The 17,781-nt window shown below is 32.1% G+C and overlaps 1 protein-coding gene across 2 annotated transcripts in view; it reads right to left on the bottom strand.

Moving 5' to 3' along the window:
- LOC110996809 (dipeptidyl aminopeptidase-like protein 6) overlaps positions 1-17,781 on the bottom strand; it is a 115,800-nt gene that overhangs the window by 59,937 nt on the left and 38,082 nt on the right. The window contains exon 3 of one of the 2 annotated variants that reach the window (XM_022264659.2): positions 6,624-6,837. In XM_022264659.2, coding sequence (XP_022120351.1) covers positions 6,624-6,837 — 214 coding nt within the window. The remainder of the gene's footprint in view (positions 1-6,623; positions 6,838-17,781) is intronic. The other variant, XM_045628301.1, reaches the window with a different exon arrangement.

Genomic DNA, 17,781 nt, shown 5'->3' with positions numbered 1-17,781 from the left:
ATTAAGGTAATGACATATGACACATATGAAAATGACGCAATTTTAATCATAATTAATTGCCTCAGTATAATCTACATATACTTACCATTTACCAAACGTCAAAAATAACTGTTTACTTTTGATTTATAATATTAGGTTGTAAATAAATTACAACTTAAGTGAATTTTCCCGTGAGTATCCTTTATCGACCAACAAATACCTGAGTCGAGAGCTCTTAGGAAAGGTAAGACGGCTTTTAAGCTGAATTAAATTTAGTTCGATTTTATATATTACAGGACAGCCATAATAATAGAGACTGAACTAAATAATATCGTATTTTTGTTTGTTTGTATCATGATCGAAACAATTGGTATTGCCATAAAAAACAATTTCAATTAAATATATTTTGAATTGTTTTCCACTGTCCAATTATACAAATAATAAAGTGCTAAAAATTAATACAAACTTAATTTTATAGTCCAATGTCGTGAATAAACACCTACGTAGTTCGTATCAAGATTATACTGTTTAAACACGTCACAGCACGTGTGAGCAGTGTTTGTCTAGTGGCTTCAATATGTGATCATCCCTGAGGTCGTAGGTTCAATCCCCGGTTGCACTAAACAACTTTCTTTTTATGTGCGCTATTCTATTTAACAAACGGTTTACAATAACTTCGATAGCGTGTATCAGGCTCATGTTGATCACTTGCCTAATACATTGACAAATGATTATAAAACAGATTCAGAATCTGAGGCCCGGACATAAAAAGATTGTATCGCCGCTGATATCTATATAGCTGGTGTGTTAGTTATTTATTTATGTAATCTTTTGTACTCTCCGAAATAACATATTGTTGACGAGGCTTAGCAGATATGAGGATAAATCTATTTTTTCATTACTGTATAAGCTGAAGTAATCCATATGAAAAACGAGCTTAGGTTCGACGCTTTGAATGTACGCAATATACATAGAATATACAGTATTTAATTATGTTGTTTTATTTATAAGTCCTAAAACAACATTACGCTTAAAATATAGTACCTGGATGACCGACCTTTGCTCGGTATTTTTTTATATTTTATATAAATTGTTTTTTGGAAATTATATTTAAGTACGAATTAAATACTAATAAAATGATGAAATATGAATAACTTCTTCGATCTTACAGACAGAATAATAAAAAAGTATGAAAAAAATCATGAGTGTGATAAAACACGAATAAAATGATATTTTCTAGAAATTATTCATAAAAATAAATACGAGCAACAGCAAAGAAACAGAAATTAAGAAGAAACTTAAACTTCATTAACGGCCAAAATGAATAAGCAATCTCAATCCAATTTTACCTATCTTAGATAGACAATCCATTTCTAAAGAAAATCATACCAATACACATCCCATGCATTGAGATGCCACTCTTATTATTCAACCAATCGTTCAGAGGACGGATCAGAGATTGACGATATATGAAAATTAATGAAAATGAATGCCATGCCAATAACCTATCTGTACATTTTGACAGTTGCTTCGATTGGCCAAATCAATCTCGGGATCACGGTCTAACTTTATATTCATTAGTAAAATGTATTCATCTTTGTCGTCCTCCAGTTTTAGTGATAGTGATTTGGAAGTTTTCTTAGATTGGAGTTCTATCTTTAGATATGAACCAATCCAAGACTCTGTATAATCTTAGATTGAGGATAAATTATTAATTTTTGGTCGTAAGATAAATACAAAATTACGGTAAGTAGGAAGATTTCTGTAAAATATGTCAATATTTAAGTTGTAAAAGCGGGATTTTTTGACACATATGGGCGAAATATGTCACGTCGAAAATGAAGGCTGTCAAAAGGGTCACAATACGTATAAACTGCACGGTCTTTTGATCATGAATAGGTACTGTGATTCGAGAGAACGATTTAGGTATTTTGTCAAGGTTTTGATGTGATAATATGTCATATAATAAAATATATGTTTAAGACATGAACGAAATCTGCTGATTTTCTTTTTCCGTTCAATTCGGTTTTTAACTCCGGTTTTTCAGCAACGATTTCTAAGACCTCAAAATATTGATATCCATGTGATGAAGTACGAATAATGCTGCCTACACACTACTCTATTCTAAGCTTGTTTATCTTGAGACTCATAATTGTCTTGGCGATCACATAATTTGATAATTACATTTCATACAGTTACATTCATTTGTACACATAAATACAATTATGAAATTTTTTAACGAACGAACGATGTCGTCTCTTTGTCGCTCGTTGCGCGCTCTCGCTTGCACTTCAAGCCTCAAATTGAACAGAGGTAACGCCGCATACGTCATAAGCGAGGTAACGCCGCATGCGTCACGCTTTTTCGTGCTCCATAAAATTATAAGACGTTGTCACGTTAAAAGTTGTGGCAAGACGACCATTACAAGTGTATATGTTACTTAATATATTTTCTAAAGCACAATATAGTTAAGGCGGCCATTTTATGCAACTTTTGTTGCCATAATCTAGATCTATTTTCTAATAAATATCACAAAGCCTTTGTTCTCATAAAGCACTTGAACGTTGATAATATGCAATATTCCAAAGTGGTAACTCTACTCGTATGGGTGAGTGCCAAGCTTGATCAAGTGTTTAATTATCTAGCTATTCAGAATATAATAATTCAAAATTCCGTTCAAAATATATTAATGGGATTTTTTGCTTTGCATATTTATTTGTTTTGAAACCCCTGGTGTCTTAGAGGTGTAGCTTTGGGGGCTGTACAGCGAAGAGTAATTTAGAAATACAATGATTCCGAAACAAAATGTTAATCATTGTATTCTAAATGTAAAGTCACACTCCAGCTAGTATCTAGCCTACCTAGGTTTTATTCGTTTTCATTCATAATCAATGGTTTTTATTATCTACTTAAATAAAACCAGATAGCTTGTGAACCCTGTCGCATTTGAAATAAACATTTAGAATTCAACTAATATGTTTTATAATAATAAAGTCATTTCCCATAAGATATAGCTTATATTTTTACATTGTATACATTATTTTATTTATCTTGTTATATATCCTAGCTAAATTTAGTACCGTCGGTCACCCCCTTCGCGGGTATAGGCCTCGTCCACTAAAGTAAACTTAATTAATCTTAAAAAAATATTGTATCTATAAGACATTAAAAGAGCGTCTTGGCCTAGTGGTTTTGGAATGCGTCTCTCATTCTTCAAGTTGTAAGTTCAGTTCCTATGAACCAATGAATTTCCTATTTCGCATTTAACACTTGGTCGTACGGAAAACATTGTCAGAAATCTTAGATAGCTTTAGATACAAAAATTAGAAGGCGATTATGGAAATGTGTTAACATTTTCTAATTCTAATTCTACTACTTACTTTCTAATTCTTCTCTACTAAATATATATATAAGAAATTACCATGAAACAGATACCCAAAAGGTATACGTATTATAGTTGTACCACTATTTTTTTATCATATTGTAAGGTTTGTATAAATAACAATGTAGTATTGAATCACATTTATTTCATCACAATTAATAAATTAGATAAATAAGAAATACTATGTTAATGGACCAACGAAAGTTTGTATTGATTTCGATTCGCTTGAACGGTGAAGGAAAATATCATGAAGAAACCGGCTAGCCTTAGACGAAAAAAGCCGACGGCGTATAATTCACAGCACACTGATCATGACTCGCCTATTATATTGAGAAATTATGAAACAGATATGGAAATCGCTTTAAATTGTATTTACAATCACAATCTGCATAGTAATAATAATAAATAAAATGGATAAACAGAAAACAATAAAGAAGTTTCACTTCAAAAACAAATTAAAAAGTTTCGGGCCGGTGTCAGTTTATTTTTAATGCTGGCATTTCCTCGCTGTATTCGCAATACTTCTTCGTTCAGCGAGAAAATCACAATTTACTTACATAATTAAAAAATAATTTGTATCCTAATTGAGAAAATAAAAACCAAACTAGAATAACTATCGTAATTCTGATTTATATAAATAACTTATAGAAACAAAAGGTATTATAACAATATTAAAAATATAGCAAATGTTTATTTTGAACATATTGCATCTTTGCAATGCCTTGAAGTAACAAGGGTCAGGTCTATGTGGGTCAAGTTGACGTTTCCCACTCTTTCTTTGAGACGCGACTTCACCGGAGTTGTACGTCAGAAAGTCAATCAAATTTCACGGTGAGATTTTTATTAAATGATACTTTATATTTAAAAACTTGCCAACGGTACACTCATACATTGGGGTACAAAAAGAAAAATATGTGTATATGGCAGGCATTTCCAGTCAAACAAACGGAAAATAATAAAATCAATAAAAATAGTAATAAATAAATTTGTTCGTGTTTTATTTGTAACGCATATACTCTAAAACTACTGGACAGGTTGTGAATGATAGTTGAAAGTCTTGTGGTGATCTAATTGGTTGAGAATTGACGTTATGGAAAATACCAAAACTCTGTCTTCAGAAGGCTCTTCAGCCTCTTGCCTACACTATAATTATTTCGTAATCATAAAAGGTACAGTCGTGAGGAACAGGCCTTTAGTAAATTTCTTGCAATGATTATTAAATATGTCAAATATGGACATTGACCAGTGACATTTGATATGCTCAGTTTTCCTCTAACTTTGTGAGTGCCGCAATTAATTAATTAATAAAAATTATAACGATGGGATTGTAACAGCTATTTATTGAATTTTTTAAACTGAATATGAATTAATTTAATTCGACGCAATTAATAGACATATAATAAAGCCTAACCATCATCACATATCATATACCTTTTTTTAAATATTAAACAGGCGATGTAAATATTACGTACATTTAAATTTCGCGTATTTAAATATTATTTATAAAATCTTTTATCAGAACAACTTCTCGTGTAATCAAATCCCTGTGCCCGCAGGTTATTAGTGTAATTCTTACACTCAGAGATGATTCTGATTTAAAATTACTTAAGACATTTACGTAATCACTTTAATTCATTAATTTTTTCTTGAAATTTCTGATTATTTTCCTAACATGTTAAAAATACTTACATTTTTGAATATGATAAATTGAGTAATTGAAACATTTTGTATTTGAGATGACCAAAAACATATATATTTAGCCAGTTTACTGGATTTTTTAATCTATACTAAAGAATTTTAAAGTTTAAAGTACAATAAAACGCGGGAATCGTACTGATCGAAGCAAACCCGCTTGTTTATCAATCACAGAACTCCGTAATGTACTTCTGTTTGTTTTTACAAATGATCAAAGTATTGTTTCCGAGCTAATGGAATTTGAAGTTCGAAAAGTTAATTTTGGTCGTTGTTTAACATTAATGGATTTTTACGATAAATAAAGGCAATTATTGTTTTAAATAAAACGTTTCATTTTTTACGCATGTAGACACTAATATGACAGTTGAATTATGACATTTAAGGACAGAACAGATTACAAGTACATTGAATTTTGAAATTGGAATTGCATGTAATAAACGAAATAATGCATAGAATGAAACGACATCTAGAATCGTCGTATAGAATAAAACAATCGCTCATACAATTTCAGCTGTCTGTTTTGTGCTTTGTCGCAAAGTAAATACGTTTGACAATGTCACTCACTTTTATACCGTGTTCATTTCATTTTTACGTGAAAAGTAATGTCTGTACGTATCTTTTAAATTTCGTTTTCATATTTTCGCACGAATGAATCTGTACCCCGAAATTCCACCTGCCTTCAGTATGATCGTGACGTAATAAAACATACAGCAGCCATCTTTAAAAAAATGAGATTGAAACTTAAAAGGACCCTTTATCTTTTGTTAGTGACACCCCGAGAGAACCACCATCAAATATTATACGTACATATAAATACTATCAGTTTTCCTTGCATATAACAATATAAGGTTTTTAAAATATACTATACTAGTGACCCGCCCCGTCTTCGCACGGATGCAATACTGATACTAAATACACTACAGAAAATCTGTGAACGTTGTATATAAAAATGTGGGTTATCCATAAGAGATAGACATATACCATCGGGGACTTTTCTGTAGACCTTTTCAATGTGTACAATACTTAGTACATTATTTTGATAAAACTCGTAGGGTTCAGCCTGCGTTTGCAATGTAAGCGGAAAAAATGTAATTATTTACGACATCACATTAAAAACCTCAAAAATAACAGTACTTCTCCACTATTTAATGGATTTTATTATACATATAAACCTCTTGAATCACTCTATCTATTAAAAAAACCGCATCAAAATCCGTTGCGTAGTTTCAAAGATTTAAGCATACAAAGGGACATAGGGACAGAGAAAGCGACTTTCTTTATACTATGTAGTGATATAAAAAAAGGTCCCAACTGGATCCAAGTAGCCCAATCGAAAGAGGACTATCTTTGGAGGAGGCCTTCATCTATAGAGGAGTTCTTACAGAAGAATAATAGTTTAAAATTAGGAAAAACTAACACAACTAAATTTAGGATACAAATTTAATTACTAACAAAACTAACACTAGCATGTAAGTAAACTATATTAATGTAACTTCTTGTTCTGCTGTAAGAATTAAAAGGTTTTTTTATTTTTATTTTATTTTATTATATATAAAAAAAAACTCACCGGAAATCCAGGTACCATTCCATCGAACAGGCACTAGCTCGTCCGTTACCAGGTCTTGTATCTTTAACCTTCTGCCCTTCACCCTAGGTCCTTCATCAGGTGGAGTCAGAAGCACCACGGAAGTCACGATCAGGGCCAGCACCAGTACTATGACGAGTAGGGCTATGAGAATGCCACGCCAGTTTCGTTGGTTGGGGCTGCCTACCACCAACTTCTGGAACAAAGATTAATTGAAGGATTTCGATATTTGTATTAAAATTTCAAAGAGTAGATATTTTTGATTTTGATTAATGCCAGTGACTTATAGGAACCGGTATATGTTTGTAATATTAACGTAGTTATGGTAACCTATATGACATTAGTCTTAATATTGACCTGTTTTAATGTATATGTCGCAGCCAACTAGCTAAATTAGGCATTCAACAGCCTAACCTTTTTATTAATACATTTGGAATAGTCTAATACTAATAGGATTAATCTTCGACACTATCTTTGTCTATTAGATTAGATTACGAAATAAAAAGAAATACAGAATAAAACTATTAACTAAGGTATGTACCTATATATATTTTTTTAGTTAAGCGTTTAGTAGAAACTCCATTCGTGTGTCCTTGTTTTAATATTGTATAACGGAATTTATCTATTAAATTAGCATCCGATTATAACCTCAACAAAAGCAAATATTTAACACACGTTGAAAACATTGCTGAACCGTGGAGCATTTAGATAGGATAATAAATAAATCTAGTGTAGCGAGCGTTATCGAGACAGGCGGAAAACGGGCGATTTATCAAACAATACAATACAGCTTAGTTTCACGATATATTGGGTGCTTGTTAGCTTCATCGATGGAAACTGTGATAGACTGAGAGTGATTCCTTATTGTTTGCGAAAGTTTAAGAGTCATGTTCACGAAGGAACGATTTAGGCGTTTACAAAAACTAGTGAAAGAGGTTTTTCCGCGTCTTATCTTCGTCTTAGTGACTAATAAAATATAAATACTGTTAAAACACTTCTCTTCCGGTGAATTAAATATTTTTCCTATTCAGAATGCCTTTTAAGAATTGGCACGTTCTTTTCTTGAAACCCTAAGTCGAATTGGTTCGGAAATACTTCAGTGGACAGCTGGTTTCACATAGTGGTGTTGTTGCTACAAAATGTTCAGTTGTGGAACGACGGACGTCAATTCTTTTAGCCCTTGATTTGGGAATCCCCAATAATATCAATAATATTTTCATTAAAATATTGACGTTTATATGTGTATAGTGTGTACAATATTAATAAATTTATATTTGATTCGATATCCTAGCAATAATTGTTCTCCTTACAGAAGCTTCTTAAAAGAAAATATGACGAAAAATACCAATTTAAGAAAGTACTCACAAGATTGGCCTGGAATATGATACTCTGGTGACAATTTACTGAAATTCCCCTATTACGGAGCTTGTAACTCGATGTGGTACTTAATATAAATTTTATGGACATGTACGCATGTACACGTTTTCTATATCATTACTTTTTACAACTCGATGCTAGTGGCATCGTTCGTAATGTTTGAGATTTTTCCTATAGGTATACCCCAAACAAAATAATATTGATTAACAAATACATTTGCCCATCTTCTTCTTTTATCTCTCACTAGGGTTGATTGGAGCAGATCGCTTGTCTTTTATTTTTAATGTTTTTTTTTATAAATTCAAGGAACTGTATAAATGAATTGAAATACTACCGACATCATAATTTTATCTGAAATAGTGTATGTAAATTAAAATCTTATCTCTTTTAATATCCTTATATGTCTACATAGGGGGTCTATATACTCATGTCAAAATACTGCAGTTTATCCCCCCTCCCCCTCCTCCTCTTAGCAGCAAAAGTTAGAAAAACTCTCAAAAATAATAGCGCATAAATGTATTAATTTTTTGTATGAGACAAAAAGTATATATATTTCTATTAGTAGTTTTTTAATCAATAGGCAACTGGGCAGGAGGCTTACCTGGTGTCTTAACACCACTTAATCCTTATTATACAACCGCCCATAGACACTCACATTGCCAGAAGGCTCGCAAATGCGCTGCCGGCCTTTTAATTGGTGCGCTATTTTCTCTAGGGCTCTAAGCTGAATTGGTGTGATTGATGTGGTGGCTAAATATGAATCCACCATTCTAGCATGATAATAATTATATTTTGCCTTCATCTTATATTATTAAAAAGAATATTTAATCAAGTACATTTCGATTAGTAAAATTTAACGTTATTTTTGTAAAACTCCGCAAAATCAATCTAAAAAGCAATTAAAATCATTTCCAACACAAAGCACCAATCATTTGTCTTCATAACTCGGTTCTTTGTTCGCGAATCCTTTCTCAGTACGCAATTTGCTGGTACTAATTGCAAAGAGTAATGTTCTATGCAGTTAAAATTCACGTTCAAGAAACGTTTTGGTAATTAAAAAGCAATAAAGGCGCGGATTATTGCCCAAAGAGCTTAATTTGAACTATTAAAACCTCTTTTCGAGTAATGTAAGCCTGGTAGCCGCAGGACTCTCAACTCTGATGGTTCAAACCCTGGTTATGTACAATATCATCCTCTGGTTTAATCCACATGGTGAAGGAAAATTCCAGAAGAAAACCAGCACACCTAAGACCTAGAAGACTGAAGAAAAGCGCTATCAGGAATAAAGACCTGTTAGACGCATGGAGCAAAAACCGATGTGTTTTATTCACTGCAAACTAATTTAACTTTAAGTCCTTAGTAGGACGAATCATGGAGAGTTTGAAATCCGAAATATGGAGTTGGTAGCCCAATATTCTAGGAGAGTACATGGAGCGTCGACCACGTCAGATGGGGCATGATCCAACATTGGGTAGTCAAGGAAGCTGAAAGTCAAATCGTCGGAGACCAGTCGGTTAGCCTAGGTACATGGTAACAGGAGCTGGAAGTTTCTCATTTCGGAGGTCAATAAAGTATTTTGGGCAGAGCCAGTAGAGAGAGTGAGTAAACCATTTCTTTCTTTATTTCACTACCTTAAAGGTTGTTGTTACAGAGAGCAGTGTCGGCCTAGTGGCTTCAGCGTGCGACTCTCATACCTGAGATAGTAGGTTCGATCCCGGGCTGTGCACCAATGGACTTTTTTCTATGTGCGCATTTAACATTTGCTCGAATGGTGACATTACAAACAAATACACTGAAAATATAGCCAAAGATGATATGATATGCATCGATCGCATACCTACAGATTACAACATAAATTACCAGCAAATCGATATATTTAATGTGACTAAAAAATACTTTAAAAAATATTTAAAAAACTCTGGTATCTTTTACTAATAATGGCTTTGTTTGTTCCTTCATATTAAATATATATTTTAATCTACCAATCAATCAATCTTACAACTGTGCTTTATGTTTCTGTTTCAATGTGTTTCCGTTTTAGCTTTTGTGTGTAATGTAATTGTTTGAATATTGTTTAGTGATTAGCTGTAGGAATACTTAAATAAATAAAATTAAAAAATTAAAAAAAATGACTACAAAAAGATTTACAAAAGGAAACAAACAAACAAAAAATATTTAGCACATTTAACTAATTGTGATTCAATTTATTTAACTAAGCCTAATTTGGTTGTTTTGTGTGATGGTGTAAAAGTGTCGGTATGTACGTGATGGTGTGTATGTGGGGTGTGCTCATGATGTAGGTGATTTTGCGCTATGGATATTCTTAAAACACTTTTAAACCACATTCCGCGATAACCTAAACAAGTCAAGGCTTAAATAGTGGTCATTGTATGTCCAGGCTGCGCGATACAAAACGGAGATTTTTGCATAGTTAGTGTTGATGTGAGGAACATGAAATGCACGATTACGAGTCTGGTAGGCAAGAACAAGGAAGGGCAACTTTTCTTTTCTTTCTTTTGTAAACATAATACATACAAATCTTTCCTCTTTGTAATATTAGTAGAAAAAATACATAAGTGTGAATCCGCAAAATCATGTGGTAATAACTGGTTGAGCGTCTAACGTGATCAATTGATCAGGGACGCTGGGATCCCAAGTAAATTACAAAGCAGATTTAGGTGATAATTAAACAGGAATGATTTATGCTTTATTTAATAAAAGGGGTAAATTGTTGTGACAAATAAAAGCAAGGAAGGTTTTCATTAAAATAGCTATTTATCATTTCATCTTGCCAATAGTAGAGGACTTTGACCTTGTTTTTTAATAGAATATCTATATAGAATAGTCTTAGACCCAAAAAGTCGACGACGTGTGTCAGACACTGGAGACTGATCACCTACTTGCCTATTAGATTAAAAAATGATAATGAAACAGGTTTAGAAATCTGAGGCCAAAACCTAAAAAGGTTGTAGCACCACTGATTTATTTATTTTATTTTAAAGAATAGTTTATGCAGAAGAGTTTTAAAAGATGTTAGCCAAGGGAGGTAGCCAAGAGTATGGAGTCGGTCAGCCTATTCCACATTTTCTAATAAAAATATATATATATATTCTTTGTAAATTGCTGCGAACCGAATGTTAATTTTTTTCTAGCCAAATAAAGCTTTAATCATTTTCAATACATAAGAGGTTTGCTTGAATAGCTCTTTCCCTAATAGCCGTTATCTTGACAAGAGCCCTTTATCATGTCGCCTTACAAGGTAAATAGGCCCCTAATGGACATAATAGATGACATTATGGCAGTCAGTTTTGTATGTCTATTATTTTTATAATAAAGTAGTTGTGTAGGCTTTTTGTTGTATAAGGAAGCTATATCCGGGATGCTCCCTCCCCTATTATATACTATACGGTGGTTCGGCTATTGCAATCATCGATCAGACTAAAATTAGCTTGTGTCTCACTCCAAATACTGGATTATGGGCTTAAAATGATGAAAAAAAAAGGTTTGCAGTACCTATGTGGTTTATATTCAGTGCCGGAACATCCTCTACCTCCGGTTCGTGTGACAAAGTCAAATCGACAATTGTCATCATTCTTTGACTGACACCAATTTAGCGCGAACAGTTGTATTTTCTTTCCGTCTAATGATATTCACGCTGTGATAGAAAGAGAAAGATCTCTTTAGTTGAAATTCTACCGTTTCAACTAAAGAGATCTATTATATTTTTATGAATAAAGGGGATAAGAAACCTTCGTAGTTTCTTTTTAATCCCACACACACAATTATTATTAGTTGTTTATTTCGTTTTGTTTCGGTGCGATCAATTTTTCATACTAATAATGTCATAATGAACAAAAGGTTTTGTATTTCATAGTGTCAGATCGGGGGCACAATGTTTGGTAACTTTAAGTTTGTACCGTTAATGTGCTGTCAATAAAGTAGTGAAGTTAGTCACGCGACGCTAGAAACGATTACATATTGTACATACAATGTTGACAAAACATTTCAAACACGTAAAACATAACATGTTTCAGAGTTAATAATTCTAATAGAGTATACATTACATTTTTAATAACCTATAGTCAAATTTTTGGTATTTTTATTTTATATTTTGTGTTTAAAGAACATTATTTCTCATTACAAAAAAATATTTTATTTACATGACAAACTTAATATTAATATGGATATATATACGCGAGATACACGTCGCCATTAGGCGTCTCAATTTTAGTCTACTATGTTCACACTAACATCTTTGATGCCTTTTTGAATTTGTCAAACACACCAATATTGTGAATTTTAGATCTTTTAGATATTAATTAAATTTTTTCGAATATTTATTACCTAGATTGTCATACATATTTGACGTGATAAACGCATAAATAAATAAGTACTATATTACTAATCGACAAATCCTTATATCAAATGTGTTTAGTACATAGAATATATAGGTCAATAACAAAGTCAAATATATATATTCTATATATACATCAAGGGTCAGTTATGTGGAGGAAGGATGATGTAAGGGTGATGATTGACAGATCACCTCGCGTAGCTCGCCCGGGCCCTCTGGCTGAAGTCGAGAGGCTGGCAGGTATATATATATATGTATATATATATATACATATACATATATATATATATATATATATACCTGCTATATATAGTTAGTCCGAAATACTTAACCGCGATTCAGGATATGACATCATCATACTTGTGCAGATTGAAGGTAACGCTAGAGATGTATACAAAATGCAAAATATACAGGGATATTTGTTAATAATTAATAGTAATTACTAGTAAACTAATACTGGTTCTAAATGTGACTAGAAATTTGTATTTTTTGATTTAGTGGCATCGGGTAATGGTTTAAATCAATTTTATGGAAATTTTAAAGAACGTACTGAAGTAAAGTACGAATTTCCATCTGCACCTGGTGGAAATTCGTATTTGAACTTCTTACAAAGGATAAGTTGTGATAATTATTTTTCAGTTTCATTGAAATAAGTTCCTAGTTATACATAGTCGGAGAAGAACGGTTATGTGTTTAAAAATCGTTTTTCGTCTGGCATTTCTAAATTTGTAATTAATAGTTTTTTTATCGATAAATAAGCAGTGTCTAATAGTTTTTTTAAATAAGAAATCCTAATGAGATTTATATATTGATATACTTTTTAAATATTTTTTTAATGTAGCGTTATTTATTTACTCTGAAGAAAACTAAAAAACATGACACTTTAAATTTTTTTTCTCTTTTCCATAATGCAATTAATATTATGACAAATAGTCACCCCTGCAAATGGGAATACATTCTATACCAAATAACCCATAATATGTTAACAATGACGTAAACAATAAAGTAATAACATCACAAGTCAGGTCCATGGAGTATTGCATTTTTTATTACAGTATTGTGCGAGGGAAAGAAAAAGCTTTGTCATTGAATTTTTTATGTATTTTTCTATTATCTTCACAAACGTAACGTATGAAATAAAACTAGGTATTATTTATATAAAATACCAGCTGATCCGTTCTTCGTTCTTCGTTCCGCCTAACCGTCTAATAATATCGTATTAACTTTAGTTAATATATATTTAAATTAATCAAAAAAAGTAATTTAGGTTGCAAGTTTTCACCGTAAATTATCTTTTTAAATTTATAAATACTATTGTGAAAAAATCAATTTCAAAACACGCAGAATTATAATATTTGCACATTGTTACGAGCGGACCATTCTGGGATACAAGTTACAATACAAGCGAGTGTAATATGCTGTGTACAGATTTTAGTGTGTAATAACTATATGTATCTAATCCATCTGTTTTCTGTTTCTGTACCTAAGTGTTATGATAATAAAAAAAATTAACTCCTGCCCGTTTGTCCCCTTTTTCTTAACCATAAAAAAGATATTATCGTAAGCAAATTACAGAAATAGATTGAAATCCCCTCGATGTACCGTGTTTTATACCGCTCCAAATATTTAAATAAACTACAATACACTAAAATAAATCAAATTCAAAAGCCCAGTTCATGACGCCCTCATAATTTAATTCTACCTAAGTATAGAACCAATTACGGCAAAAAAACATTGAGCGTTGGGGAGTACTGCGGAATAATAGACTCCCACAAAATATAAAAAGTGCAGGCAGCCTAGCAATATATAAATTAAGATTAAAAGACCATCTATTGAGTGATCCCAATATACGGAAATGAAAGTTCATCCAAGTTCTAACAAGTTTCTTTTTATTTTCAAATTGTAACGTTAGCATATAAGTGTTCTCATGTGCCTAATGTCTAATAAATGATAAAATAAATGTCTTTAAACCTAATAAACAAATTTCGAAAGTACGAACTGAAATTATAATTAGGTCTATGGTGAGGAAGTGATTAGAAATCAGCAAATATTTCACTCACAACAGCATTACAATGAACGTTGTATGTGTATTGTGTTTGTGCGTTTCTTTATATACAGTTAACGGAAACGGCGAAAGCAATGATTTAGATTCAGGTAATATTTATTGTAAGAATTCGTCGATATAAAATTTTCAAAAATGAATTGTATAATTTTGTTAGCCATTTAAAAATTTGTTGAGGCTTAAAACACATACAGACGCTGTTACCATGGTTACGAAAAATAAAAATAACTATCTTAAAGGAAGGGTGACCCTTTCTATATAATTTTTTTGTCAATATGTAATTAAAATAGCAGTATTAAATTAAATTATACGATCTTATATAGATGGTAACCAAAGAATCAGTCTTACTAATAGACTATATACAGAAACGATAGGCTTGATATATATATAGGTAGGTTGGTAAACAACAACCTTCACCGGGGAAGGCGTGTTACTACATCGCTTACTCTAGTGTGCTTCCATCCTGTCAACTGTTTTTTTTTCAATTGCCTGATGTAGTAAATTCAAATTTAAAGGAGTATATGTGGAGTTTCTTGCCCATTATTCTTCACACAAAACTACCTTTTTCGAAGGGGCAACTCATAAATAACGTGCAATATGACGGAAGCATGTTTAGTGATAAATAACAATTTTGTTTTCAGATGACAAAGACAGCTCTTTCAACGCAACTGATTTCTTCACGAACACAACGGGTAGGTGTAAAGTTGTACCACTGATTTGTATATCCTTATTAAATGATAAACTGATCTGTCAACTGATTGATCAACCAATGTAGCCAAACGCAGACGCACGATGGTGCCTGGTCAAAGTGGATCAATGAAAAGATGACATGTATACGGTTCCTCCACTCTAAACGGAAGAACCTACCAGAATAACCACTGATTAAATCCACTGTATAAAGTGGATTCGTATTTTTATCTTACACTGTCATACGGGCAGTGATAATGTATGTAGCCCCTTCCTTCCTTTAGTAGTCCAAACTCCAAAACTAAAAAATATTTTTTTAACAGAATAGGGCAAACGAGCAGGAGGCTCACCTGATGTTAACTGATACCGCGGCCAATGGCCACTCTCAATGCCAGAGGGATCGTGAGTGCGTTACCGACCTTTTAGTTAAGACCGGAAACGCACTCGCGAGCTATTTAGACGGTATCACTTGACATGAGTCTGCTCGTTTGCCGTATAAAAAAAGGGAGTGATATCTTTTTAAAGCATGATTTTCCATTGTTTTAGACGACATTGATGACAGCGAGGAGCGTATAGGCGCGGCTGTCACGCAAGTGTTTAAGCATCCGTATGCTGCGTCACTCCTTAAGAATGACACGTTCGTGTGCAGCGCTGTCATTCTAAATACATATTGGGTCTTGACGCTGACGAAGTGTTTTGATTCGTAAGTAATCCGCATTTGTTCACAAACGCACCATAATATTAAAAATGTCAGATCTATGAAGAGCTTAATTAGTTATAAGTAATCTTACTACACATATCCATATTAAAAAAAAAACTATTAGACAATATACAAAGCCAAAATAGATTACGAAAACAAAATATGCAAGTACATGTATAAGTTAGAGTGTACTCCTCCGTCAAAGGTTGTCAACGCATCCACTAAAAATGGCCATGGGCAAAACTGCCCTTTGTGGGTATTGCGTAAGCTTGATTGTCCGATTATATAAAAAACGGAAAACATAAGTTAAATTAAGTAAATTAATTACTGTTAATTATAAAAAGATCACTAAATATAGTCAAAGTCTTCCCGCTTCTTATATGGAAAATGTGTCTTCATAATTTGTATTGTAGTTAGCTAAAACATGAAACATTGGCAAATTAAGTAGATAAATTCGTGTTAGTACGAGGCACAGAATATCCACTGTTCCTTCGCAGGCTAGCCACTATACAATTCATCAGTTTTAATATATTATGTAACATTTCTATTTCCCTTTTTCATAAGAAAGGTGCTATAACAGCGTCAAGTATTTGTCACTTTCAGACAAATTATGTATACGCTATGTTAAAGAGACATATGTTATTTTATACGATTTAAATATAAGAAGAGATATCATGCAATTCTGTTTATTGTTTATATTCATTGAAATATATTTTGTATAATTCTGAATTCCTACTGGTGAATATGGTTTGAATTGCGTATAGAAAGTTTACAAATATCAATCATTTGGTTGATCAAAGAGATAACGATTTTTGCGTCAATAAACATTCGATATTGATTTTAAGCTTAACATTTGCGAATTACATAAACACAAATAATTACAGTACATTATCCTTATAATTACGAGAAGAGAAAATCGTGTTCAATCTCTTTAATTGTAATCCTAATGGGAGGTAGGTAATTCAAACGAAATATGTCCTATCTTGCGGCATTTTATATCGAAGTTTGATTATATAATTTAGTTATCTTGCAAATGAAGCTCACATTTACATTATTATGTGGTAAATGGTTAATTTACTGTTCTTCTAATATATGTTATATCACTTTGAAGTACTGAAACCACATATTTGTGTCAATTTACAATGATTTTGAGCATTCTGTCTGTCAATTTGAAACAGTTATTGCTGTTAATCGTACCGGAATTTACGGAGGTGAGTTAGAGTCCTACATAGAATCATCCATATATTTGATATACATGTATATGTTATATGTTATCAATTTAAGTATGCATTGTTTCGTAACACGTAATTAATAATTATTTTAGTGAGTTTCGCTAGTTTTTTTTTTTAATTTTATGGCAATAGTTATAACTTTATTTTCGTTTGTTTAACAAGTCGTACCTTTTAAAGCGTGTCTTGTGAATTCTAAATTTAAATGCTTCTCCAAATGCAAATGTAGTTCTGAATTTAAATGAACACTGTGTTAAAGGGCCATTTATTATAGTATGAAAAGGCAGTTATGCAATGCTTACGATAAACGCGCGAGTGTTTGACCCTGGTTAAGGCCGCTAGAGGGCTCTCAACCTCTGTTGACTTTTCGTGAAAACCCTTCAACGTCGAGCGGAAAACGATTTGTAAGACCTATTTTAATGAAAATAGAATGAGTTGCGATTTTCGAGGACGTTTTTACTTAGAAAATTCTGATGTAAGCTTTTATACGGCTCCGTTTATTAAATTTTGAAAGATTATACCAGGCTGAGTTTGATAGCTGTTCCAAATTAAAAATTATTACAAATACGTAATTTGTTTTGGTGCCGCTAGTATAACCAATATATATACCACTATATATATATATATATATATAGTGGTTATATATGTATATATGATATATAACCACTGAAGTATTTCTGAACCAATTCCACTTAGGATCCACTAAGGATTTTAGAACAGTAAAAATTCTA

This window comes from Pieris rapae, chromosome 5 (assembly GCF_905147795.1).
Source record: "Pieris rapae chromosome 5, ilPieRapa1.1, whole genome shotgun sequence".
NCBI lineage: Eukaryota > Metazoa > Arthropoda > Insecta > Lepidoptera > Pieridae > Pieris > Pieris rapae.
This window is presented reverse-complemented; position numbering and strand designations above follow the sequence as displayed.